General features: G+C 52.4%; 2 protein-coding genes across 5 annotated transcripts; one reads left to right on the top strand and one right to left on the bottom strand.

The window, feature by feature from the left end:
* Positions 1-1,306: 1,306 nt before the first annotated feature.
* TCOF1 (treacle ribosome biogenesis factor 1) lies at positions 1,307-21,638 on the top strand. Of its 3 annotated transcripts, XM_015642058.3 has the most exons (18): positions 1,307-1,434; positions 2,193-2,248; positions 4,874-5,016; positions 5,721-5,827; positions 6,105-6,450; positions 7,266-7,351; positions 7,775-7,999; positions 8,582-8,851; positions 12,674-12,848; positions 12,994-13,139; positions 14,998-15,171; positions 15,622-15,853; positions 16,041-16,129; positions 16,839-17,067; positions 18,065-18,640; positions 19,657-19,754; positions 20,248-20,284; positions 20,743-21,638. In XM_015642058.3, the coding sequence occupies exons 1-17, from the start codon at positions 1,324-1,326 to the stop codon at positions 20,278-20,280; spliced, it is 3,096 nt and encodes a 1,031-aa protein (XP_015497544.1). In that variant the 5' UTR covers positions 1,307-1,323; the 3' UTR covers positions 20,281-20,284; positions 20,743-21,638. The 3 variants fall into 3 exon arrangements, with proteins under 3 accessions (XP_015497544.1, XP_015497545.1, XP_015497543.1); XM_015642059.3 differs by having other exon boundaries at positions 16,044-16,129; positions 20,248-21,638; XM_015642057.3 differs by having other exon boundaries at positions 20,248-21,638.
* On the bottom strand, positions 21,548-25,698 carry CD74 (CD74 molecule). 2 transcript variants are annotated; one of them, XM_015642060.1, is made up of 9 exons: positions 25,570-25,698; positions 24,170-24,345; positions 23,958-24,049; positions 23,815-23,868; positions 23,531-23,626; positions 23,209-23,299; positions 22,683-22,871; positions 22,262-22,354; positions 21,548-22,145 (listed from the first exon to the last, which is right to left on the bottom strand). In XM_015642060.1, exons 1-9 carry the CDS (start codon positions 25,638-25,640, stop codon positions 22,141-22,143), a joined length of 867 nt encoding a protein of 288 aa, XP_015497546.1. In that variant the 5' UTR covers positions 25,641-25,698; the 3' UTR covers positions 21,548-22,140. The 2 variants fall into 2 exon arrangements, with proteins under 2 accessions (XP_015497546.1, XP_015497547.1); XM_015642061.2 differs by lacking the exon at positions 22,683-22,871 and having other exon boundaries at positions 25,570-25,697.

Raw genomic sequence — 25,698 nt, 5'->3', positions numbered from 1 at the left:
CCTCTGTCTGCTCAGCCCCATCCCCAGGAGACACCCTTCTCTGCCCCAGGATGCTTCACCTGGCTTTTCCTCTCCTGGTAGGAGAACCAGGGCCACAAACCAGGCCACCAGCTGAGCCTTTGTGCCTCAGGTCACCTTGGAGCAGCCACAGCTGTGCTGGGACACCAGGGCAGTCCAGCCACCCCATCACGGTGTGTGCTGAGGCCACGTTTACGCCAGGTTGCAGTGACCACTTGAGCAGGGGGAGGTCAGTCCCAGAAAGGGCTGTCCAGGTCTGCGATTCATTTACAGGAGCTGTAAAACTGCCTCCTGGACCGTGGCTTTACAGCCTTGGATGATGCTCGTGTCAAAGACATTTGGTGCAAGAGCCAGCTGGAGGCAGGCCAGTTTTATATTTAATCCCGCCTATGAATACAAATAAAGGGTCTGTATTTTGAAGGAGCGACAGGCACACCATGGACATTATTAAACCTTCCAAAAATAAACCCCTGCCAAAGTGATGGGAGCCAGATTTTTCCTGGAAAGTATCGGCATGGGGTGGGGGGTGGTAGTGGGGCAGCCCCTCCGTCACAGGCCCCTTTCCAACAGCTGCTCTGCATCAGGAGCAGCTTCTTTCCTCTGGCCCTTTGCTTATTTAAGCCCCGAAAACGCCAGACTGGCTCTTCCGAGCATCTCAAAGTCCACTCAGCACTAAATCAACTCTGATTATTCGGCTTCAGAGCACTGTGGATAAATCTTATGGAAAACTGTTCTGAAATATATGGAATTACATATGGTGTTGCTGGAGCAGCCCCCGCTGTGCCACCCCCGCTGGTGGCGGCTCGTCCTTCCCCCTCCTGCCGCTCTCTGCTCGCCTCAGCTCCGGCCCAGGGCTCTGAGGGGCCCCGCTCCGGCCATGGCGTGACCCCCCCGCTGTCCCTTCTCCTCCATCCCCACCAGGGCGGTGGAGGGAGCCTACATGGGGTGACCGCCCTTTCCCTGTTCACCCATCCCCTGCCAGAGCGAAATGCGGGACCACCGTGAAGTGACCCCCGCTCTTCCTTGTGCCCCATCCGCAGCCGAGGGGGTGTGAGAGAACCTCATGGGGTGAACCCCCCATCTCCCAGCGGGGCGGCATGACAGACCCATGGGGTGATCCCCTCCTTCCTTCTGCCCGTTCCCCGGGGCGGTGCGGGACCCCCATGGGGTGACAAGGTGACAAACCCCTCCTCGCCGGCTCCCCCCACGTGGTGTCCCCGGGCTACTCCCGGCACTACGTTTCCCATGGAGCCGCACAGCGGAAGCGGAAGTGGCGTCTGTCCGGCGCGGCACGCGGGCCGCGCCATGGCCGCCGACGGCGGCGGCGGGCGGGAGCTGCTCGCCCTCATCCACCAGCACCTGCTCCGCGGCGGCTTCGCGCGGGCCGCCCGGGAGCTGCAGGCACAGAGCGGGCAGGTAACGGGAGGCCGGGCCCGGGCCGCGGAGGTGGCAGGGGGGCCGCGGGGGGGCTGCGCCACCAGGGACCCCCCACACTCACTCCGCCGAGGCCTGGGGGGCCGGGGGGGCCGGGGGGTCCCGGGAGTCCGGGCTGTCCGGGAATTCCATCTCTGCCAGGGGGGCCAGGGAGTCCCTGGGGAGAGAAGAGAGGGGGGTGAGCATCAGTGGGGTTGGGGTGAGCATCGGTGGGGTTGGGGTGAGCATCAGTGGGATTGAGGTGAGCATCAGTGGGGTTGGGGTGAGCATTGGTGGGGTTGGGGTGAGCCCAGTGGGGTTGGGGTGAGCATCAGTGGAGTTGGGGTGAGCATCAGTGGGGTTGGGGTGAGCCCCAGCAGGATTGGGGTGAGCCCAGTGGNGTGCTGGACCACGTGGTGTCCCGGCACCCAGCGGGTGCTCCCGGTGCCCGCGGGCCGTTCTGGCCCCGAGCCGGCCGGGGAAAGCCGGCAGAGAGGCTGGCAGCCCGCCCGGTGCAGCTCCCGTCCCGGGGAGATGCTGCTCCCCGAACACGTGCTGCTCCGGGAGAAGTCTCCGGGAGAACACGCGGCCCTGGGTGCAGCGGGGCGGGGAGTGGGAGGGGTTCACCGGGAGGTGTGTGCAGGGAGACGCGCTCCCGTTTCCCCGGGGAGGCTTGGATGGGCCCCCGCGGTCGCTGATTCTGTCTGCTCACATCCAGAAACGGGGCGGGTGCCTGACTGGTGTTCGCTCTGCTTTCACAGAAATTGCTCCCTTCCCTCTCGACCTCTCTCGAGGACATCTTTACTCACTGGGAAAAGTAAGTTAAAGGAGGGAATGAGTATCAAATAGATTCCAGACTCTGCCGACGTCTGAGCTGCATGGCATGTGTGATTTTTATTTGCTGGAATTCCAGGTTGTCAGAGGATTTCCAATGATAACTGTGCTCAGAACAACTTTTTCCTAATCTCTGTCTTCACAGCAATTCATTTCAGATGATTGAGATTATGCTGGTTTAATGTTTCCTGAGTTTGGAGATAAGTTGTTACTTTAGTTTTGAGCAGCTGATGCTGTTTGTACTGGTTGATGCAGGAGTGTTGTGGAGCTCAGTCATGCTTTACCGTAAGAAATCTGTTCCCCACTTCTGTTTCACTTTCATTTTAAAGCCACGTGCTTTTCAGGATTATTGACCCGAGAACAGAGAAGTTGAGCAGATCCTGAAATGCCAAAACTCTTAACAGGGACTTAAACCTTGGCATAGATCACAGATTATCTGACTCAGAGGAAATCTCTTGGTTTCAGCCTGTCCTTTCAAGTCCTTGCATGTTCCAAACGCCTTCCTGCATCATTATCCCCCATCTGAAGGTCTGCAGGAGGGAGCCTTCCCATCTGTGTTATTTGCACCCACCCTGTGCTTGCTTTGGTTAGATGTTGGAGTGCAGCACTGCAGAGGCCTGTGGCAGCCTCAGTGCTGGGTTATCTGGGAATCCATGGAGTTGGGAGCACTGGAGTAAGGAGCTCCTTAGCCTTGGGAAGTGTTTTTCAAAGGTGTTTTCTGCTCCATGCCTCTTGCCTTGCTCTTGTCCTCCACTCCCAAGCAGGAGAAAGGCTGGATCCAGATGAAGATGTAGCAGTGTAGAAATAGGTTTGCAGTTCCTCACTAACAGTTTGTTCTGTGGGTGCTGATGGTGACCTTCCCATGTGCTGGTTATTCTGCCTGCTGCAGCAAACCCTCCAAGAGACTGCTGCATTTAAACTTGAGGAGCAACAGGGCATTTTCATCAGGTTTAATTCCTTTTTCTTCAGTGTCACCCTTCTGTTCTGGTCCTGCCCCACAAAGACATCTGTTATTCCTGGTCTGTCTGAGTTCTGTCTGGTTGGGAGTCAAAATGAGGGGTGTGTTGGCCAGTTACCTTTATCCTGGAGTGCTCCTGTGAGTGAGCTGTCTTTATCACATCCTGTTGCTTCATAGGCTTTTGGCCCCAGAATGTCCTTCCTTAATCTACCCTGTGGCTCTTGCCTTTCTCACCAAGGCCATCCTTGGTGCTGCTCTCCAGAAACTCTTCCAGAGCAAGCCCAGAGCTGAGACTTGCAGTTCCAGGAGTAGCCTTCCCCCAGAGCTGCATTTACTCCTGGAGGATGCAGAGAGGGGGTGGAAGAGTGCCTGAGAGCTAGGGAAAGCTGGACCAGCTCACCTCTAGGAGCAGCCTGAGCCCTGCAACCCTCAGATGTTCCAGAATGCCACAAGATCAGTGCTAGCAGACACCATTTCTTCCCCTCACAGGGTATCCCTGAGCTCCTGGTCACTCACAACAAATTCTCACATCAGTCTGTGTTGTGCTGTCAGCTGCCACTGGATCAGGATGGTGTTGCAGGATCAGAGCTGCCTGTGTGGGCTGCCCTGTTGCTTTAGTAAAAGGATTATTGGAGTAGTTACAGGACTTCCTAAGCGCAGACATGCCTTTGGCTTAGCCTGCTTGCACAAAACTCACTTTACAGCTGTGCTGCCAGAACACTCTGACACCGAGCACAAACTTTACTCATCGAATTGTTAAACTAATCTTGTTTTTAAAACAGATGAGCAAATAAAATGAGCTGAACTGGCCTAGAAGTGAGGATATTTGCTTCTGATAACTGTGTCCCAGGGCTTAGAAGCATTGCATGTGTGAATCACAACGGCATGTGCCCAGTGTTACCCTTGTAATAAAGCAAATGTGTTGTCTTTAAGTCTCAAATGAAAACATGGATAACTTTAACCACATCATCTGATCTGGTACAGGTAGAATTTAGAGCCTGGAGAAGTCTTTCTCTAACTTAATGTTTTAACCCAATTGAGCAGCTTAAGTGTTTAATACTTACGTGGTCTCTTCCTCCTCTTTTTCTAACACATCTTATGTAGGTCCAGGCGCTTCCTTTCTTAAACCTCTCTGCAACCTGACTTTTCTGCCTTTTTGACTTGGGAACCCAAGTTCAAATGGCTTTTGTACCCTTTAGCTTGGCTTCTCCTGGCTCTGTGGAATATCAGGACCTGGTATTTTGGGGCTATCTGCCCTAACCCTAAGGCTACACTTACTCTGAGGCTGTAGCTGCCTCCTGGAGATGGAATTTGTTCTGTAGGATGCCTTCTATTGAGCACCAGCCTGATTGTGTTTGTTTTTATTTCTCTGCTAAAGTGAGGAGTCTGCCTAGGGCACAGAAAAATGGTCTAGGTTCATTATTTATTCTGAATGTTGCAGAAATATCTTGCTCTTGGAAGTTTACTGAGGTCTGGAGATGTCCCTTGGAGGTTAGAGAAGTATTTGCCACCCCCTTAGGAATTCTTCTGTATAGAAATAACACTGCCTATTCTTAGGCTTGGAGCTTGATCTGAGAGTGAATGAATAATTATATTTTAATTTGTTCAAGATCTTTTTTCCCCATTTTGACACCCATTGTCTTCCCTCAGAACTCCACCAAATTCCAAGAGAAGAAATGAGAATGATGAGGAGGCAGCTATCCCAGAAAAGATCAGAGTTCCTGATCCTGTGAGCAGCTCTGAGAGCTCAGAGAAAGAAGAGGATGAGAAGGAGAAGGAGAAAGCTGCAAATGGTAGGAGCCTTTTATCTCCCTGGAGCTGACAGAGTGGGACTGGAGACTTGTGTAGGAGCAGCCCAGCTTGCTTGGCTGGAGAAAATGCTTGTAAAGTGATGGCTATTCGTTTGTGCTCATAGAAAAATAGGACAACTAATTTAGCACCCCCTTCTCATGTGGAGTTTCTGAGGAGCACAGATGTCTGCTGAAGCTAGAAAAAACCTGTTATGATTCAGTGGGGAGGGATGTGTTGATGCTCGGATGAAGCTTTGGGAACCTCTTGCTGCCCACTGTGGAGCACCCTCTAATGGGTCCCAGGTGTGTGTTTTGCCAGCAAAGGCAGGGCTCTTTCATGGCTCGGGGAAGGTCTTGTTAGTTGGTCTGGAAAGCCAGTGCCCTCTGTGTGAGGTGGGGATACATCTCGAGTGCAGCTGATGTGGGAGGTGTTGGCTTGCGAAGTCTAACTGATGTCTGATATATTTTGGCTCAGTCTGGTCTGCTGTAGACCAGCCTTTAGAAGACTGCAGATCTTTCCTGTCTTGGTGGCTGGGAGAGGGATGGGGTAGAGTAGAAAGCACTTGCCTGTCACAGGAACAGCAGTGGTGATGGTCTTGGGTAAGGTAGGAGATGGGACCCTGCCCTGCTGCTGGGGCCCTCCTGCAAACCAGAGACTGTGTGAGAAACACACTCACACAGCTGCTCTGTGCCTCTCTCCTATGCAGCAGCCAGCCTTCCTCTGGCCACAAACTCAGTAGTGAATATAGGAAGCAGTGAGGAAGATGAGTCCTCATCAGAAGAGGAAGCTCCAGCTGGGAAAGGTGCAGTGACGGTAAGGCAATGCTCCTGGCTTTGAAGGCTGGTGGTACTCTGAGGCCAGGACTGTCTCAGACTCCTCAGCATGTGTAGGATTGTGTCCTGGGGTGGAAATCATGTTTAAATGACCCTTCTGTGCTGCCATAAGCCTTCTCTTAGATACCTTTCCCCCAAACGCTGCCTTGAAGAGCTCTGTGGCTTACCTGCTGCCACATTGCTGTTGCAGGTACATTGTCTCCAGTAGTTCCTCATCCTCTCATGAGTAGCCTTCTAATTTCCTTTATTTCCCTTAGGTGACAGCAGCTGTGGTGGGTGGCAAAGCTGCCAACTCCCTGCATTCAGCTCCCAAGGCTGCTGCCCCAGCAGGCAGAGCAGCAGGGCCCTCTGCTGCTGACAGAACTGTTCTCCCTAACAAGCAGCAGCCCAATGCCCCGGCTGCAGCTCCAGCCCCAGCCAAGGCCCAGAAACTGCCTGGTGCTGGGAAGCCTGGACATGCCACAGCAGCTGTGGCCAAAGTAGGGCAAAGCAAAGCACCAACACTGACCAAAGCACCGGAAAGTTCCAGCAGCAGCAGCTCCTCATCCGAGAGTGAGGAGGAAGAGGAGAAGCAGACTGCACAGACCCCAGCTCCCAGGACGGGTAAGGAGCCTGCAGGGTGGTGTAGATGTGTGTGATGTGAGCTCCAGCTCTGCTGCAGATCAGATCTGAGGCGTGCCTTCAGCATGTTCCTGTTAGTTCCCTTGCTTAGAGTGATGCTTGTTCCTTGGGGAGGCTGCTAGAACACTGCAAAGCAGCCAGCTCCAGAGCTCCGTGGGATGAATCCAGCGTGCTTGCTCCCATTTCAAGCAGCAGATCCTGTGCTAAGATGTCTGGCAGCACCCAGCACATACCCAAGGGTTGGGGCTAACAGTGTAGTATGTCCAGAGGAGATGCAGTACTAATGCTGCTGATACTTTCAGCTTTATGGAAAGGCACCACAGTGTTTTCTCTTAATTCCCAGTTGCAAAGTGATTAGTTTTGGGGTTTGAATTCTTCAGGGAAATCTTTAAATGCTTTGAAGTATATCTATGTGTGTTGGAGTAGGAGGGTGAGAAATAGATCATTGAAGTTCTGAATATATCTTGGCTCTTAGCCAGAGGAGGCCCAGCCAGGCTGGGTGCCCTTACAGGGAGCTGTGTCTGGCTGGGCAGCACCCCATAGGGTCAGAGGGTGGCCAGGAAGCATTTCCCATCTCTGCCTGCACTCGAGGAGAGTTTCTGGACCAGCATTCGTCTGGAGAAGCTGTTCTCAGCAGGCCATCAATGTTTTCAGCAAGGCTAGGTCCGTTTCCCTGCAAATCCCCTTAGCCCTCTCTGTGGCTTGTTTTGCTTCCCTGACTTCAAAAGCCACATTAGCATCACACTCTGGGGATCAGAGCAGGCAGCAGCTGTGACATCTCCTCTCCTGTATTTCAGAGCCAGCAGCTGGGGCCGAGAGCAGCAGTGAGGAATCAAGTGAGGACACATCCTCTGAGGAGGAGCTGGCAATTCCAGCCATCCAGGTAACCTCTCCAACATGGATTCTTAATCCCTAGGAAACCACTTCCCTTCTTTTGAAGAAGAGAGGAAATGCTGCGGTGCTGTATTCTGACAGCACCCCTTAACTTGGGTGTGTGAGAGCCCCACTAAACCTTGCTGACATCAACCATTCTATTCCAGTTTCTACTAGTGCCTGAAGCTGAGGGAGATCCTTGGATCTGTAGGAGGTGATTAGTATGCAATTTGATGGATATAGTCAGACAGTCCATGAAGAAAGTGACTTGTTTCAGATATTCCACAGCTCATGGGTCTGAAAAAGCCTGTCCTGGTCAAAATTTGCAATGTATCTTGCTTTGAAACAGATTCCATGCAGTTAGAGCTTTCAACCATTTTCTTCCAAGGTGTTACCTGAATCTCCTGTTCCCTTTTGTTCCCCCTGTTCCCAGGCCAAGCCAGCTGTTAAAGCAGTGCAGAGTAATGCAGCACCTGTGAAAAATGCACCTCCTACTCCACTGTCCCTCAAGAAAAATGCAGTGAAGCAAACAGCAGTGGCAGCAATCCAGGCCAAACCTGCATCAACAGCGGCTCCTGGGGCTGCACAGCCCGATGACACATCAGAGAGCAGCAGCTCCTCGGACAGTGAAGATGAAGAACGTCCATTGGTAACCCAAGTGCGTGTCTCTGAGATCCTCCCTCTCCTTGCATGCCTCTCAGGGCTAGGAACTGCAGTGGAAAGAAAATTTTGTAAATGCATATAGTGTGTAGCAAAGTCATGTCGGGGGTGGGAGGAAGGAGGCGTGAGTTGTTAAAAGGCACCTCCGTGTCTTTGCTCTGAGCTTTAATCAACCCATTGTGCCTTTCTTAGAAAAATCCATCAGTACTTTTAAATGAAAAAAACCCCCAGTGATTCTTTTCCCACCCGAAGAGGCAAATTATCATGGTGGAATTTGCTTCTCAGGTATAAATTGCAATAAATAGTGTCTAATTTGTCAAACTGTAGTGCAACTCAGCTTCCCTGCTGTGGAGAGTGCAAAATGCTGCCTTGTACCTCACTGGAGGGGACTGGTAGTAGCAGCAGGCTGATGGAGAAAGCCAGATGAAAGAATTCCTTGTGTCCTGCCAGTCACTAATCTTCCTTCAAGATTTGCCTTTCCCAGGGGGCTCTGAAATTTCTTCCCTTGATTACAGTCTGAGCAAATGAATTATGCTGCTGTGGGATTTGCCTTATTTCACTCTGTTCATATCTTGTCCAGACAAAGACATCTCCAAAATCCTCCCAGGCTGTCCCATCCCCAGTGAAACCTTCACCAGCAGCATCAGTCTCTGTCAAGGCAACTCCAACAAAAACATCTCCACGGTCCCAAGGGAAGACAGCACCAAAGCCAACAGTGCCAAAGCAGGCTAAAACCTTACTAGGAAGGACTGCTACTCCCACAAAGTCTGCTGAAAGTATAAAGCCAGTGGAGAGCTCTGCCTCATCAGCCAGTGAAGAGGAGGATCTCGCTGTGCCCATCAGCCAGAAGGTAGGTGCTGCATTCACCCCAGTGCCAAGGGATGGGATATTCAAGACAAGCATTTATCCCTTAAATGCTGCCACTGACCTCCTTGAAACACCAGAAATATCTTGTTTCTCAGTCTCTTGGAGAAGAAGATCTTTCTGTTTGGAAGCAAGTACAGGCTCACTCTTCTCATGCAGTTGTCCCACAGAAGGTGGGAGGCACAGGTTTGATACCAGCTATTCACTCATGCCCTGCCCCTCTGGAGTGGCCTTGTGTGCAGGGTCACAGGTAGCTTGGTCTTGGCGCTCCTGTGGGGGTTTGTTCAGAGTTCTCTAACCAAAGGAGAAGGACTGGGACTCAGGTGCCTAAACTCAAAGGGGTGCAAATCCCTTCCTGAAAGCATTCCTAGGCACATCATATGAGCTCCAGGGCCCTTCAGAAAGTGCCCTGAAAGCAGTCTTTTAGAGATGCAGCCTTACTGTCTGCAAGGGAGGAAGGGAAGCTGGGGGTAGAGCCTCACGTGTCCTTGCAAGGAGGCTCTTTGTCAACACATCCTTTGACTATTGACAGGCCAGAGCCAGCGAGGCTCTGCATTTTTGTCTTTATAGCCTTGGTCTGTTGAGGTGGGTGGAGGGGGATGTTTCTCTCCCAATTGGCTCTGTGCTGCTCTCTTCCTGCATGATTGATTACATGTGAGGATTCAGTTCTAGATGGCAGAAACAGCTATTTGTTAGCTGTACCATGAGGTCCCACTGTAAAACCATCAAGATTTTTCAGTTTTAGCAGGGTTTATTTGCCGGGGTAGGTTTGTGTCCTCCAGTGTTGATTCTGTGAAGCTTCCAACAGCTAGTTTTACCTGCTGATTTAACCACTTCAGCATACTCCCTCTTGCAAACTGACATTTACCCCTCAAAAGCCAGAGTCAGCAAGGAAGAGCTTGTCATCGAGGGAGCTCTATTTTTGCCATACAGACTGTTCCTTCCCGTGTTAGTAGCCTACAGGCAGAGACCACGAGTGAAGCCTGAAGATAAACCATTGGGCTTAGCTGTGTCCACAGTCCTGTCCTCCCAGTCAAACTCTTCTTAGCTCATCCCTCGCCATCTGCTACTTGGGCATATGCTAACCACTGACTTACTGTATCCTGCAACTTCCTCTGGCTTCTGTGCAAGATCCAAACAGATACAGAGCGTTGGAAGCTGCTTCATCTTTCCTTGTGGGGGTGGATTAGCACAATTAAAATGAACATCATGCCTAAATTGAACTGCTTAATTGGTATGTTTACCCCTGAAGACTCAGGAATATTTAGTCAAAGAAGTTGACATGGTGCTTGCATATTTTGGGGGGAAAGGATGGTAATGGGGGACAGTCTCACCTTAAAGATGCTGTGAGCTGCTTTTCTTTTGGAACTGCTAATTTTGCTCTGCTGCTTCTTTCCTGAGTGTTTTGAGCCAAAGGTGGCACTTGAGCCCTCTATAGAAAGGCTTTGGCTTCTATTTACAAGGAGTGGGTGTGAGATGCACGTGCATCCATGTGTTGGGAACCCGTGTCTTCCTTGAGCATCCCAGGAAAACCCGCGTGGGTTGTGCTGGCAGAAGTTGCGCCAGCAACTTTTAATCTTGGACTGCAGGCTGTGTGGGTAGAGGCCAAATATCCTAAGAGACAGAGGGTCTCTTTTCCTCTCTGAGCCCCGTTCCCCCTCTTGTTCAGGTGACAGTTGTCCCTTGGCTGGGGCATGACACAGCTGAGATGCTGCTCCCAGTGCTGGTACACGGCGCTGCTGGAGTGTGATTTTACAACGTGCGCCCAGCACGTGGCTCAGTGTTGTTCCCCCTCTTGTCATGCAGCGCTGCAGGATGCAAATGGACCCAGTGAGTGGCAGATGGGTTGTGCAGGAGCTGAGTCATCACACTCACTGAGCCACAGGCAGCTCTTGCTTTGGGGGCTGGAGAGGGAGCAGGAAAAATTATTTCCTCTCAAGTTATTTTCCTCCTCTCTGAGTTCCTTCAGTACCTGTGACTCTCAAGCTGCCAGGAGCTCTCTGCCTGTGTTACCTGCTCTCTGGGTGTAACTTGGCCGTGCTGTTGGCCAGATCCCACCTGAGGCTGTCATCCATCTGATGTGGATTCATGGACCTTGGCTGCCTCCCAGGAAGATCTGAGGCTGTGTAAACCTTATGGTGGTTTCTATGTGGATGCTGTTATGTTCATTCTGTGTTATGATGCCCCTGCATGGCAGTTCTTTCCCACTCCATTGCTAAGTTAGGAAAAGGAGCACACCGTGCTGTGCATCCACATAGAAGGAGAAGCCAGAACATTGTTATGAAGGACTTAAAATTGAGTGATCTTAAAACTCAGTGGGCTCTGATCTTGGTAAGCTCTTCCCTTGCACAGCAGTGTTCAGAACAGCAGAGAGGAGTTAGCACGTTCAGAGCAGTGTGTGTGAATTCTTCTGGGTGCTTCAAGTACTTGTGTCTCTTCAGCATTGCAAAGCTGGCCTCTCTCCTGGAGATTGTGACTCACTGGTATCAAAACAAAACAGAGAAGCGAGGTTTGTGGTCCCCCCTCCCCAAGCACTTGTGGAGGTTTCTGTTTCTCTAAGCAGAGTCAAAATGTGCTTGGCTTGTTCAGAGAGCTGTTCTGTAATGGGATAAACATGCAGATGCTGTTGCCTGTTTAGTGTTTGGCTTGGAGATGATAAACAGTGCCCCAATGGCAGCCCATGGCAGGGCTGTGCCAGGAAGCACAGTAGGATTGGTCTTTGCGAGAGGCTGCTGTGCTGGTGCTCCCTGCTGTGGGCTGTGGGCTATCACTGCATTAGCAGCATAGCAGGGATGGTGCAGCTGGGCAGGAATCTCTCATGAAGCACCAAAGCAGGCTGGCATCACATGCAGGGAGCACAGGGCCTGCCTGCCCTGCCAAACATGATGTACTCCTTGGCAGTGCAGCCCAGAGATGAGCCATGAGTGGAGTAAATGAGCGGGTGCAGAGCAGTGCCAGCCTGGGGAATATCTGCAGGGGAGGAAATCCCCAGATCATTCCACAGGCACTTCCTCTCCTCTGCCACCGCTAACCTTCAGTGCACAGGAGGAGTCTCACCTGGCAGTTGTGTATCTGGGGCATTCCCAGGTAACTGTGGCTTCCTACTGCTGACACAGCAGGGAAAGTGGCTTGTGGTCTGTCCTGGAACACTGAGTGTTGACAGGTGCTGCAGAAAAACACAGCCCAAGTGTGTATCAGAGGTGTTTGTTGTCTATAGATTTCTAAATTATTAGACCTGTTGACAAATCAGCTTCCAAGATGAGTCACACTCTGTCTCTGCCTGCCCTGTGTTCCCAACCCTTGTGTCAGCCCTGTGTCTACACCGAGCTCTAGCAGCTCTAGGCTGTAGCTGCTCTAATGTTGTCTCTGAATCTTGCAAGTGTTATGGCACAAGGCTTCCAAACTCCTACTGATTCCCTGAACTGTGGGTAGGTCGTGCTTGAATGGCTTCCTTGGAGTGGGAGTCTTGGGGTTGCACTCCTGGTTCTCCTGTCCTCAGCCAGTGTCTCTGTCTCAAGAAGGAATTGCTGTTAGAAGATTACAAGCACTATTAGCCTATGTGCTCGTGTAAAACATACTTGGGCTTTCTGTCAGAAAGAAATTGTTAAATTCCGAGGGATATATCTACAGCAGCTCAGCCCAGGCAGTGACTGAAGCCCCTTCCACTCCTGACACATCAAGGATGGCATGAGTGTTAGTAACAGTTCTGTTAGGGTAAAACAAAACCCAGCCTGAGCTGAAACTGCACTAGAACCTAAACACCTGTACTAATACTGCATTTCTGGGCCTGTGTTTCTTCTTTGTTAAGAGGTTATCAGACCAGCCCAGGCCTATTCCCAGCCTGACCCAGACTGCTAAAGCTGGGCAGCCTGAAAAAGCAGTGGTAAGCACCTTGAAAAGCCAGGTTGCAGAAAGTGGGAGCAGTGACTCGTCTGACAGTGAAGAGGAGTCTCCTGCAGCACAGACACAGCCTCCACAAGCTGGTAAGTTGCCTGGTAGTAGCCAGGATCCCACACCAGCATCCTTATGGGTTTCTTACTCTCCAGTGCACATGGAGCAGCTCCTGCTCTGCACAGCCACAGAGAGCAATTCTTTCTGACACTGAGAGAAATTCTTGTGCTTTTCCAGCAGTGAAAACCAACGCTGTGCCCCAGCCAACAAACGCGAAAAAGGCACCGGCTTCGGCACCAGCCACAGCCCCTCCAGCTGTGGACAGCAGTGACGATTCCAGTGAGGAGTCAGATTCAGAGGATGAAATAGTCCCCCCTTCCCAGGTGAGGAGCCACTGACACACTGGTTGTTCAGGCTTTTAGTGCTGCAGGCTCAGGAGGTCTCAGGAGCTGGAAGGTGGTAATTGTGCAGGCGATGAGCAGTGCAGAGGAGCCTCCTGTTGGCTGGATCTGGTTTTCTTGGCCATGTCCGTGGGTCAGGCTGACCCCAGCTCTGGGTGCACATCTCAGCCACAGCAATCTTGCAGTGTGTGAGAGCAGTGGAGAGTGAGTGCTTTGACAGGAACACGAGTAGACACACAAGCCCAGACCTTCCCTGGCACTCTGTTCCTTCAGCTCTACTCCAGGAATTTAGGCTGGACAAGCAGCCAGATCCTTACAGGAAGAGTCTTTCCATGACCTGTGTAGCTCCAAAGCAATCCATCACCTCATTCCTCACAGACCTCTGAAGTTCTTTGGTCCTCTTTTCCACAAGCCTTGGGAGAATGGCAGGATCTGCCCTGAGAAGTAGCACAGCAATCCTGCTGCCTTTCAGCTGGGGGAGCCAGTCCCCTGCCTTGAAAAAGGGAGGTGGCCCCATATCTGTGCTGAGAGCACCCCTGAGTGCCATGGAGCCGATCCCAGCTCTCCCACTGAAGTCTCTTTGTGTCTATGCCAGTCCTGCAAAGCTGCGGCTGAGCTCCCTAAGGCCAGAGCTCCCTTGGTGTGAAACTGTCTTGGGGGTGTCTGCACTTGTGCTGCAGTTTGAGCCCAAGAAACCACATAAAAACCCCACTGGCTGAGGAACATGGCTACTCTTCCACATTTTGGTGGCATGGCTGGTGCTCTGAGCCCAGGGCTTGGTGGCCAGGCACACTTCTTGCCTCACACATGCCTTTGCTGGGAGGGGGACATTACGAGTCCAGGAAACCCTTCCCCTTGTCAGCCTGAGGCTGTGGCCAGTGGAAAGGATGTCTCCCTGCAGCTGATGGGCAGGCAGCCATCCTAAGCAGTCCTTGAGTAAAGCATGTTTATATTACTGAGATTGTATAAAATAATGCAGTTGCTGTAACTTAAGCTTTGTGTGAGAGGGCTGAGAGCTCACGTTGGGCTGGCAGCTCTGCACAGCAGAGCGGGGCCTTTTCCTTTCCCAAGGCCAGATGTTGTATGAGGGAAATGTCAGCCCACAAAGGCTCAGCTTGTCAGAGATCTGGGGGGGAGAGCTGCTCACGTAGCCTCATCAGTAACACAAACCAGGAGGCTGAGTGCTCCTTCGTGGCTCCTTCTCCCTCCTCTGCTGGCATTTGTCATGGACCTGGTGCCTGGTTTCCATGCCCTTGGCCTTTCTATTTTTAACCCCTCTTATGTTAAGTTTGATGGGAGATTTCAAATGTGAGGCAACAAAATTGCTCTTGTTAATTTGACTCCTAATCTGTTTTTGATTTGTGGACTTGGAGGCAGATTTTCCCTGTGGTTGGTGTCTTTGTTATCTCTGTTGCCAATTAACTCTTGCTGTGTGATTTTTAGCCTGTAAAAGACATCGTGGAGTCCAAGTGCCCACTCTGCAAAGGTTTGCAACTGCAGTCGTGCTGGTGCTGCAGTGGGTAGGGATTCAGAGCCTGCAAGCACAGGACATTTCCCCTGCCTGCCCTCAGGGTAGGTGCCTTTAGGGCACTGAGCTAAAGCTTTTGGTGCTCTTGGGGTGCTGGCCCTCATTTCTGCTCCTGGCTGTGCTGGAGGCCTTGTTCAGAGGCCCATGGGAGGCAGAACTGATCTGTAAAGGAGAGAATTAAAAACCAAAAAGTCTTGGTGCTGTGCTGAAAATGATAGAAAGGCTTAGGAGTTAGTTCTGGATTGGTGTATGCCTCTGTATCTTCTCCCTCCAAGTTTGCTCTGTCCTGATTTTCTTTCTCATCTCTTTTAGACTCTGTCCCAGCAGAACATGAAAGGAACTTCAGTTTCGAGCATGGTGGCTGCAAAGGCAAATGCCAGCCTGCCTTCAGGGAAGAAGACAAAAACTCCTGCTGCCCCTTCAGTGAGCAGAGTGTCTGAGAGCTTGAGCAGTGATGCCTCAGAGCACAACATGCTGGCAGGAAAGGTAATGATGGAGGAAAGTAAGGTGGGGAGCTTTCCTGGGGACAGGGAGAAGACAGGTCTGCTCGAGTCTGGGGCTGGTGCCACATCCCCAGCTGAGGGATGTGTTCATGAAGCTGGGAGAGAGGGACTGCTCTATCCTAACCACAATTATCATGCCATGAGATGAGGCAGAGGGTGGCCCTGGTACCTTTGCTGTTCCTGGCTCACTGCTTCTTTCATTTTGTGGTAGCAGTTGTCTGCTTGGCCTCAGCTGCCCACTTCTCTTGTGGGCTGGGATGAGCTGGGCCCTGTGAGAGGTTCTTGGGCTCACTGTGACAAGAAGTGGAGCAGTACAGCTGAAGAAGGGCCAAGGTGGTCCAAGCACATCTATTCTGGGCTGCTGCTTATAGTTCCTGGATGTGAGGAGTTAGTTATTCCTCCTTCCAGATCTATTTCGTCTCCCTCTCCCTAGGTCCCTGCTGCTTCTAGCCAAAAGCAAACGGTTCCTGTAGGAAAAGCTTCTTCTGCCAGCACTGCCATCCCGGGAAATTCCACTGCCAAGGCGAGGAAGCCAGTCCTGCAGCCAGGACAGGACACCCACCCAAGCCAGGCTGTGCTACCCCCCCATGCAGAGGACACCTCAGACAGCAGCAGTTCCTCCGACAGTGACGAGGAGGAGGCACCCAAGCAGCCGTCCAAACCTGGTCAGTTCTCTCCAGAGGATGCTCTCAGTGCTACTGGATGGGGACAGCCTTTTGTTACCCATGGCAGGTTTGCACTGGCAGAGCACTCCCTTTTTTTGGAGGCAGAAGGGCTTTTGGTGGCTGTGCTGGGGAGTTGAGCTCAGCCCCAGGCAGCAGTGGTTTGACAGGAGGAACTCTGCTCTTCCAGCAGGCCCCCTACAGAAACCAGGAGGGACCCAGGCAACCCACAGCTCCTCCTCAGAGTCCAGTGAGGAGGAGGAGCATGCAGCATCGCAGGTATGGTACTAAAGCAGGCTGGATACTCTTGGGTCTTGCAGCTGGCTCCCAAATAGGACTGAGAGACTCAATTCTCAGCCACAGCAGATGGGGTGCTGGGTGGGTTTGCCAGCAGAGAAGTGGGGGTTCCCCAGTGCAGTGATGTGGGCTTTTGGTGGAGGCAGAGAGAAGATTTGAATTTGGAATGCTTCCCCAGACAGCCAGGCCTTGGGTCCAGGGTTCATGGTGCCTTCCCTGGGAGAAGAGATGGATGGATGTGGTACCTTGCAAGGGTTAAACCAGGAGAGCTGCTGCACAGTGCCAATAGCAGCAGGGATTTTTTTCCCTCACTTTAGTTTGTAACTTAAGCCATGTCCAAGGCATTAAATTCCCTTTGTAAGTAACGTGCAGGGCGTGCAGCACATCTGCAGTGCATTAAGTGTGCGTTGGCGCACGCTGATGGCCAGGAGCCTCCCCCAAGCCTGCCTTGCTGGGTGAGAACAAAGGAGAACCTCTGGCTGCCAGCTCTCGAGGCTGTCAGCTCAGCTGGTGTCCATCAGTGTTGGCCTGTCTCCTGGTAGCCCTGGGCTCTTAGAGCAGGCTCCACAGGTGGCCAAAGGTGGGCCCTTCACTTGAAGTATGAGGACAATAGCAGCAGCGACAGAGCTGCATGTCTGGTGTGTGGGAGGCTGCCATGCTGTGACTGCTCAGTGTGTCTGTACTGTTTCAGTCCCTCCTCACAGGCTACCCAGTCCTCTCCAAGACCCCAGTAACAACCCAGGCACCAAAGACGGTTCCCCCCCTGCCTGGAGGTGAGCTGGGGCCACGGAAGGCAGCTGGGAGTGCTGCGAACTCCGTCGCCAAGGGCTCCCTGAAAGCAGCCCCGGCCAACAGCTCAAGCAGCGACAGCAGTGACTCTGACACAGATGACAACCAGGTGGCTGCAAACCACAAAGCAGGTGGGTCTCCTTTGGCAAGGTTGGGAATTTGCTTGGCCCAGGAGCGAAGCTGTGCTGCCACAGGAGGGTGACACTGGGATGGGCCCTGTTCCCAGTGTGTCTCTACCATGAAACCACAGCGTGGAGTGCTGCTGCCGTCTGCTGGCTTCCCTGGCCACAGCACAGCCTTCTGCCTCAGCACCCTGCTTGTGCTGGCTGCCTCCAAGGCTCAGTGCCTTTGCCTTTTCCAAGATGTGCTTTAACCACAGTAATTAACAGGAGTGGGTAGGGCTCTCCCTGGAGCTGGTGCACACTGCACTGCTGGCTTCTGTGGAAGGTTCAGTCACTGCCTGAAGAATGTCTGCTGCACAGTGCTGGTATTCAAGCCCTGCCCTTGGGCTGTGTGGGCTCTGCTGCGTATCTGGAGAGCAGAGGAGGGGAAGCAAGACAGAAGACCAGTGGAGAAACAAAGTATCCCACTGTTTCCCTGATTTGTTGGCAAATTGTAAAACTTGAAGCTGGAAGCTGCTTCTGCTCTGGTGCGACTCTGGCACCTTCAGATAAACTCTGGCTTGCTCTAGAAGTTCACATGGGTCTGTTAGTCCCTTGGGCATATCATGAAATTGTGCAAAAGGCTGTTGAGAAAGTCAAAACTATGTATAGATAGCTCAAGAGGGCCCAGGGGCTCTGGGCTTGGCCATTGGTGGTGATTACCTGTGGCAGTGAGGAGACCCCTACCACCCTGGGAAATCCCCAGCTTACTGAGGATGGTGTCCTGGAGAAGGACTGCTCCATCTATGCTTACCCATCTTGTCAAACAGCTAAAGCTGTTGTGGCTGTTGTCACCCACTTCAGGCTGAGGCATCTTTCTCTGACTCTGCTGCAGATGCCAATAAGTTTGGTTTTTTTTCTTGGGAGAAGAACTGGATTTTCCTCATCAAATGCATATTTCCATCCTCCTGTGACTAGTCTGTGTAATGAATGCTCACTGAATTGTTTTCTTTGTCTGTTTCTGCAGAAAACAACCCCCCTTCAGGGCAGGAAGCTACAGAAGCCTCCAGCAAAGAGAAGGTGGCAGGAAAAACAGAGCCAGGTCATGCCAGCCTCAAAGCTTCCTCACTGAAGAAAACCCAGGCAATGAAAGAGAACAATGTTGGGGCAACAAGGATGCAAGTGAACCCAGAATCATCACATGCCCTGCTCTCCGTCCCACAGTCAGAGCAGCCAAGCTCAGGGAGTGAAACTGAGGTCACCACTGCTGCCAAAGTCCCTGCAGTGCAGACAGTGGAGGGGTTGGAAGTGAAGAAGAAGAAGAAAAAGGAGAAAAAGGAGAAAAAAGAAAAGGAGAAAAAGAAGCCATCCTCCGCAGCAGACAAGGCTGTGAAAACATCCAAGGGCAAAGACAAAGAGAACAAGAAGCAGAAAACATCTCAGAAGCGGAAGCTGACAGGAGAGGATGGGGCTGTGGAGCAGCCCAAGAAGAAAAAACTGAAAGGGCAAGCTAGTGAAGAAGTACCCAAAAAGAAAAAGAAGAAAGCAGATGGTGACCTGGAGAAGGTGGCAGGCAGCAAGGAAAAGAAAAAAGCAGCTAAAAGTAAGCATCCTACACTCGGGGTCTACTTTGCAATAGGTTCTTGCAGCTGATGCATGTTTAGCCTCTGATGCAGGGCCTTGCAAATAGCACCCACTTTCCCATTGGCTTCCTGTTTGGCTGCTTCCCTCATGGAATCATAGCCAAGAGGCTTAAAAAAGCTCTAAGATCATCAAGTCCAGCCATTAACCCAGGCCCATCCCCAAGCCATGTCCCCACGCACCATATCTACACATCTTTTAAATGCCTCCAGGGTTGGTGACCATATTGCTACCCTGGACAGCCTGTTCCAGTGTTTGACAACCCTTTAGTGAATAAATTTTTCCTAATATTCAACTTAAACTTTCCCTGTCTCAACTTGAGGTTATTTCCTCTTGTCTTGTCAGTTTTGACCCTTCTACAGCTTGTTGTTCTGTAGTGCCCTGCTCTCTGTCCTAATCCAAAGGCCTTTTTTTTTTTTTTTTTGCAGTGCAGCCTGTATTTTCAAATCAGAGCTGGTTTTGTGTTGGATCTGTTAAGCTTTAAAGAAAAAGGGAGGGGTGGGAAACATGGATTGGCTGGGCCAGATCTGATGGTGTTTCTATTCTGCTGAAATGCAGCCCTTATTTTTGGAGGAGACAGACTTGTCTATTGGCCCCTGTGTGAGCTGTTTAACAGGGGGAAGTGGAGCCTCTTGAGCAGTTGTGCTGAGCTGAACCTCGTGTCCACCCTGTATTAGCAGCCCCCCTGGCTCTCATTTCTGGCATGTGCCCATCTACTCCAGCCCTGAAGCAGTTCCTTGGAGCAGGAGGTGTAAAGAAGGGAATTCTATGTCATTCCACCCATGTGTATGCACAGATGGTGGGATCAGGCTGCTCTGGCTCAGGGGTATTAGGGAAACATTCCTGCTCTAGAAATCTTGCTCAGGTTTGGATGTGATCAAAAACTTATTGGGGATCCTCCTACCAGTCTGTGCTCCCTCTCAGAGGCTGGCAATACCAGAGTACCTCTCTTAGCTGGCTTTTCTTTCCCACTCTTAGAAAAGAAGACTGGAAAAGAGAAGAGGAAGAGCAAAAAGGCACCTTTGGAAGGAGCACCTGTAGCAGATGACTCTGCTGAGGTTCACAAGAAGAAGAAGGTATGGGTCACACTCTGGGCTGTGGTGCTCATCCCAGCTCCCCAGGCTGGAGAAGGAACAGAGCCATATCCAGGCCTTGCTGACAGTACAGGGAAGCCTACAGTTCACTGTGGCCAGTCTTAAGACAGCCTGACCTTTGGTTGGGATTAGAGTGACTCAAAGGGCTTGTTGCTGTATTGCTGCCCTAGGAGATTCCTGTCCCCTGGAATGGTCAAACCCGGGGACTCTTAGTCCTGTCTAAGGAGTAGGTGCTCCTCTCCAGCTGTCTGTTCATCTCATTCTCAGCAGAAGCTGCAGTGCCTGAGAGCTTGCCAGGCTTCTGCATCCCACCCCAAGGGCTTGAAGGGGTAACAGAGGGAGACTACAGAATGTTCCTTGTGGTGGCTGCCACCTCTACAGGGACATATCCAGGAAGCCTCTGTGGCTTTACTGGGTCCTTCAATTCTGTGGTGCAAATGATACTGATGTATTTCTTTTCTGCTTTCCATTTTAGAAGAAGAAAGGAGCTGAGCCTGAAGGATTGTAAGAAGGTACATGGCCTGTGGGAATTGGCCATTGGTACTCTGAGCAGTGTAACCTTGGCCACATCCAGAACTCCTGGGCCAGATTTAGGAAGACAGTGTGCCCTCTAAGAGCTCACTGAGTCAGCCTGGCCTTGGATCAGAGGGCCAGGGAGTGGAGTGATGTGAGGAATGTCATGCAGCCATGTGCTGGCTTCTTTGGATGTGTCTGACCTCAACTCTTTAGCTGCTGAGAACTGGATGTCCAGCCTGGGTGTTGCTGACCTCTGTCACCAGCAGAGATGAGCAGCTTCTGGCAGTGTCTGTCTGTCCCTGCTGACCACAGGGAGCTTGGGAAAGTGATGGGGATTAGATGGTGATGTTGTAACCACCTGGAAGTGGACCAGATGCCTCTGCCCATGCTCTGCTCAGCTGTAAGGCTGTTCTCCTCCTCCCCATCCCTAACTTTTTAACTCCTCTCCCCAAAGGTACCGCATTCCTGTGATTAAAGATTTATGGGTGAAGATCAAACAGAAGAGAGGAAAAGGAAGCTCACCTGGAGAATTCCAACTTGTTTTCAAATAATAATTTATAACTTCTTTTAACTGTGACTTTTAAAGCAGAGCTGTAACTTTCTGCCTCCTGCCCTGCTGAGGCCCAGAGATGTGTTTATAGTCCCTCCAGATGGAATGGAACTGGAGGAGGCAGTTTGACCAGAGCAGAGCATAAACTTCTTTTCCTGTCGTTGACACCCAGCCATCCCTTTCTCTTACCACAGAGCTATATTTTTGAGAAAAACTTTTACCTTTTTTCCCTTCCTCCCGTGACTTGTGGTGTCAGTCCTTTTGCTACTACAAGGAATGCTCTCGGGTTTCCTTTTTATCCTAACACTGACAGTGGTGATTATCATGTCCCTGGAGTTGCACTGAACAGTTGTGTCCAGCAGCTGTTCTCAACCAAGGCAGAGTCAGTTTTTGTGTTGTTTTTTTTTTTTTATGAAATACAAAATAAAAAACAACAAACAGATTTTACTTCAGCTGCTTTCAGGGGAGGCCAAGGCTGACTGGCTCTGGAGAATGTTGTGTGTGGGAGAGCAGAGCCCAGTGTCTGCCTGTCTGGGGCAGGGGGATCCCAAGGTGCAAGTGAAATCAAACAAGGAATGGGCCAGGGAACACAGCCAGTCCTGGGTGGAGATACAGCTGTCCAAATGCCTGCAGAGATTTTTCTTTATCTTTTTTTTTGTTTCATTTATTTATAACTTCAGACAGCTGCAAACAGCACACGGAGCCCTGCTGGAGTTGCTTACGAGGCTTTCTTATTGAAAAGTTTATTTGAGATTATTAGCTTGTGAGATTGTTTATAAAGGAGCAATCAGATATATTCAGGAAAATTAGAAGCCCCTCTGCCTATGATTACCCACTGCTGAGGCTGTAGGTGAATCTCTATGTACAAATCTGAGCATTCCACAATAAAAACCCATTAGTCCAGTAATCTAACAGGGCTCCAGCCTACAGGGATCAGTTAAGAAGCTGGTGGGGGTTATTTTGCTGCTTTTAATGTTCATTTGGTGTAAGGAAGCTAAAGTTCTTCAGCAGGGGTGAGCTGCATTGCTGCCTGGGAGCTGTTGGAGATTGAGCCAAAGAGAACAGGGTTTATGGATCTGATGTGGTTGAAACAATTTTCCAGCCTGCTCTACCCACTATTTCATGGTGGTGGCAGCTCAGCCCTGGCTGATGCTCTGCAGCAGGGGAAGGGTGCCCAGGGATGTCCACTGTTAACTGACTTGGAAAAGCAATATAAGAGCAGAAAAGAAATAGCGAAAAAAAATAAGGCAGGAACTAAAGGGGCAGGGATGTTGAAGGCAACTGCTGGCTTCCTCTTCTACACTAACCTGTTGGCAGAACAAGAGGAGGTAGTGAAACAGCTCAAGGACTTTCCAAAACCCCTCCCTCGCATCCTTCCCCTCCCCAGCAGTCCTCAGGACTCTGGGGACACCTGGACACTCACCTTTGCCTGTGCTCAGCTTAAGCATGTCCACCCCAGAGAAGATCATCTCCTCTGGATCTGGGGTGGCAGTGGCAGCACTGGGAGCATCGGTGCCTGCAAAGGGAGGGCAGGATGTGGGTGTTGGAGCCCAGGGCTGCCCCATTGTCCATCCCCATCCCTCTGAGGGCAGCAGGGGAGAGCCTGCACACACTGCTGAGCAGGGGGCAAGGGAGGGGCTCATGGAAAACCCTGGCTGCACATCTCAACTCCAGCTACCTGTGGGGGGCTGTGGGTTTTGGGGTCCTCTCCAGCCTTAGCATACTGGCACTGGATGGGTGAGGAGTGCTTCCTGAAGCCTAGATGCCCTCCTAACGGTCCTCCCTACTCCCAAACAGTCCATGCACACTGCTCCTTCCTCTCCATCCCCTCCCTGGCAACCTACCGGGGCAGTCCAGCTTTCCCCGAGTCACAGTGCCCTCAATCTTGGTGCCATTTTTGTAGGAGCACCAGCAGAAGCCAGTGGAGAAATGGCACTGCTTGGGCAGGTAGTCACCGTTCTCATCACACTGTGGGCGGAAGCGGCCCAGCTGATCATCCCCAAAAGTGGCCTCTGCTTGGCACTTAGTTTGCACTAGGGCAATAGAAACAGAGGGGACACTCTATCAGCCTCCCAGACCCTTCCCCAGAAATATTTAAAGGTGAACAAGCCCCTGCTCAGTGACCTTTCTGAAGCTCTTGGGCAAAGCAGGGATGGAGGACTTGGGATGGAGCTCCAGCTGTTCAGCCTTTTGTTGACCCCAAATACCCTACAAGCAGTGGGCAGAGCTGCTCTGTCATGTCCCAGCAGCCACGAAACGGGCTCCCCACAGAACAAATCCATGAGTGGAGGGAGGGCTTGGTTCCCTGTGAGCTGCCCCATGCCAACACCTCCCTGACCCTCCCCAGCTCAGCAGTCCCATCCCCAGTACCTTTCTCTGCTGGGACTGCCTTGCGGTCCTCCGACTTGGGGTTCTTGGCCATCTCAAACAGCAGCCACTTGTGCATCCAGGACTCAAAGGACTGCAATGAGAGGCTCCAGCATGTTAATGGGCATGGGGGAGTTCACCCCAGGGGAGCCATGTCATGAGATCTAGCTTGGACAGAGAAGGTGGTGAACACCATCCCCTTCTTTGGGGTGGGAGCAGTTCAAGCCTGGCTAAAGACAGACTTCGTCCTGCTGGGGATACCCCAGTCCCTCCCCAAAGCACTCCTGGACAGAAGTGGGACAGGATGACAGTGACAAGCACTGACCTTCCAGTCCACATGAGTCATAGTGCTCCTCAGTCTCTTCAAGTTGTCCATCAGGTTGTCATTCAGCTCCGGGAACATCTTGCTGGGGTCTGCTTGCTGCAGAACAACCACAGTGAGGGCAAAGAAAAATGAGGTGGGGAGGTGGGGGTTGGAGCTCTGCTGGTATCAGCCAGACAGATGCTGCAGGAGGTCAGGAGCTCCCCCACCAGCTCTGAGCATCCCAAGTAAGACCCCTGACCACTGCAGGAGGCAGCTATGGGGTGGAGGGGAGCAGAGGGCCTTACCAGCAGCAGGTGCTTCACTTGGTCCTCGGTTTTGTTGCTAGCAGGAGCCTTAACCTCAAGAGAAAAGACAAAGGGACAGTGTGAGCACAGCAGCAAGGCCTGAGGGCAGCAGGCAGCACCAAGTGGTGGTGGGTCTCTCTTACTGAGAGGTCTTCAAAGGGTACAGGATGCAGGACACTCATGACCAGAGGAGTGTTTGCCTTGGCCATCTTCATCTTATTTACTGGCTTGGCACCTGCCAAAGAAGGAGAACTCTGAGAGGCACCAAGCAGGTTGGGTGGCCCAGGAGGATCTGGGAGGGATTCATCCCTTCTCTTCCACCTCCCACCACTCTGGTGTCCATGGGGCTACTGACCAGCAGGCAGCTTCCTCTGCAGAGCCTCCAACTTCAGGCTCTGGGAGGTCTTGGTCAGCTTGCTGATCTGCCCGCTCTGCTGGTACACGAAGTAGACGGTGACAGCCTGGCCAGCAATGAGCAGGGCCACCAGGATGGAGAGTGTGGAGAAGGCGGCTTTGCGCCTCAGCACAGACCTGCGGGACACGGACGGGGAGCTCAGCCACCCACCGGCAGCTGGAGGTGACATCCTGCTGTCACCCCCTCCCGGCCCCAGACACTCCTGTCCCGGGGTGTTTGCAGCCAGACAAATGCAAATTCCCCCATCGAGGAGAGAAGTGAAACCTCAGCAGGAGCGTCACGCCCCCACAGCGGGAACCGAAACCCTCTGTGGGGGCGGGGGGACGTGGGGACACGGGAGCGGGACGAAAGGCACGTGGGAGGGGACAGGGTGCTGCCAGGCGATTCTGGGGAACAGCATCACTCTGGGCATCGCCTTTTGCGGGATGATGAAGCCGCTTGGAATCTTACTGGTCCATGGAGCAGAGGACACGACTCATGGGATGCTGGACTGCACTTAATTTTTAAGATGTTGTGCCAGATCCTGCCCGCTGGGTGAATGTGGCACTGTGGAGGTGCAGCGGTGCCCCAGAGGTCACCCACCCCCTGCCTGCGCTGCCCGCCCGAGGGACAAGTCCCGAACGGGGCCCGCTGCATCGGCGTCTGCCTAGTAACTGGTGACGTCAGAGCTCCAGGGCTTCTGATTGGCTGAAAGTTCTGGGAGGGGGGGTGTCCCCCCTGCGGGGGTTGGGATATAGGGACGATTTGGGACATGTGGGGGCAGCACCACAAAGTAATTTGGGTCCAGGCTCCGCTCCTGCCCCACGGCCACACCATCAGCCTGCCTGTCCCACAACCTCTTTCCCACAAAGCTGCTTCCCCCAAAGTTTCAAGTCATGGCTCTCTGTCTCACCCTGTGATCCTGGCCACCCCACCGCCATGTCTTGTCCCCGGCGGCCCAGAGACGCGGTGACCCCTTTCATCCCACTGCCGCCCCGTGCCCCCCCAATCCCATATCCACCCAATTCCCCCCATCCCACAGCCACCCTCTGTCCCCCTCCCACTGCAGCCCCATGCCTCCCATCCCATAGCCGCCCAATTCCACCCCATCCTACAGCCACCCCGTGCCCCTGCCTTGCCTCACAGACATGTTCTGGGCCCTTCCACGGCTCTCTTAGCTTCACAGTGCCCCATTCCCACAGCCTGCACCCCATCTTCTGCCTCATAGTCCCTCTGTGCCCCTTGACCCGGCTGTATCCCCTTCCATCCCACAGCCACGCAATACCCCCCTGCCCCACGACCTCACTGTGCCCACTTTGCCCTCCCCGTGCGCCCCATTCCCGTGTCCCCAGCAGCGGCACCTCTGGGTGTCCCCATCATTGAGCACTCTGCTGCCGCGGTCAGAGATGAGGTCTCGCTGCTCCTCAGCCATGGCTCCGCTGGGCTCCCCAAGGCAATGAGCACCCCGAGTGAAGCTTCTGGAAATACCT

This window comes from Parus major, chromosome 13 (genome assembly GCF_001522545.3).
Source record: "Parus major isolate Abel chromosome 13, Parus_major1.1, whole genome shotgun sequence".
Lineage (NCBI taxonomy): Eukaryota > Metazoa > Chordata > Aves > Passeriformes > Paridae > Parus > Parus major.
This window is presented reverse-complemented; position numbering and strand designations above follow the sequence as displayed.

What these genes read in the sequence shown, in the direction of transcription:
- TCOF1 (XM_015642058.3), top strand. Translation starts at nt 1,324, where the DNA reads ATGGCCGCCGACGGCGGCGGCGGGCGGGAGCTGCTCGCCCTCATCCAC. An exon ending in AAATAGTCCCCCCTTCCCAG is followed by an intron (nt 13,140 to 14,997) that starts GTGAGGAGCCAC and finishes CATCTCTTTTAG; the next exon opens with ACTCTGTCCCAGCAGAACAT. An exon ending in GGCTGCAAACCACAAAGCAG is followed by an intron (nt 17,068 to 18,064) that starts GTGGGTCTCCTT and finishes CTGTTTCTGCAG; the next exon opens with AAAACAACCCCCCTTCAGGG.
- CD74 (XM_015642060.1), bottom strand. Translation starts at nt 25,640, where the DNA reads ATGGCTGAGGAGCAGCGAGACCTCATCTCTGACCGCGGCAGCAGAGTG. An exon ending in GCAGAGGAAGCTGCCTGCTG is followed by an intron (nt 24,050 to 24,169) that starts GTCAGTAGCCCC and finishes CTTCTTTGGCAG; the next exon opens with GTGCCAAGCCAGTAAATAAG. An exon ending in TGACTCATGTGGACTGGAAG is followed by an intron (nt 23,300 to 23,530) that starts GTCAGTGCTTGT and finishes CTCTCATTGCAG; the next exon opens with TCCTTTGAGTCCTGGATGCA.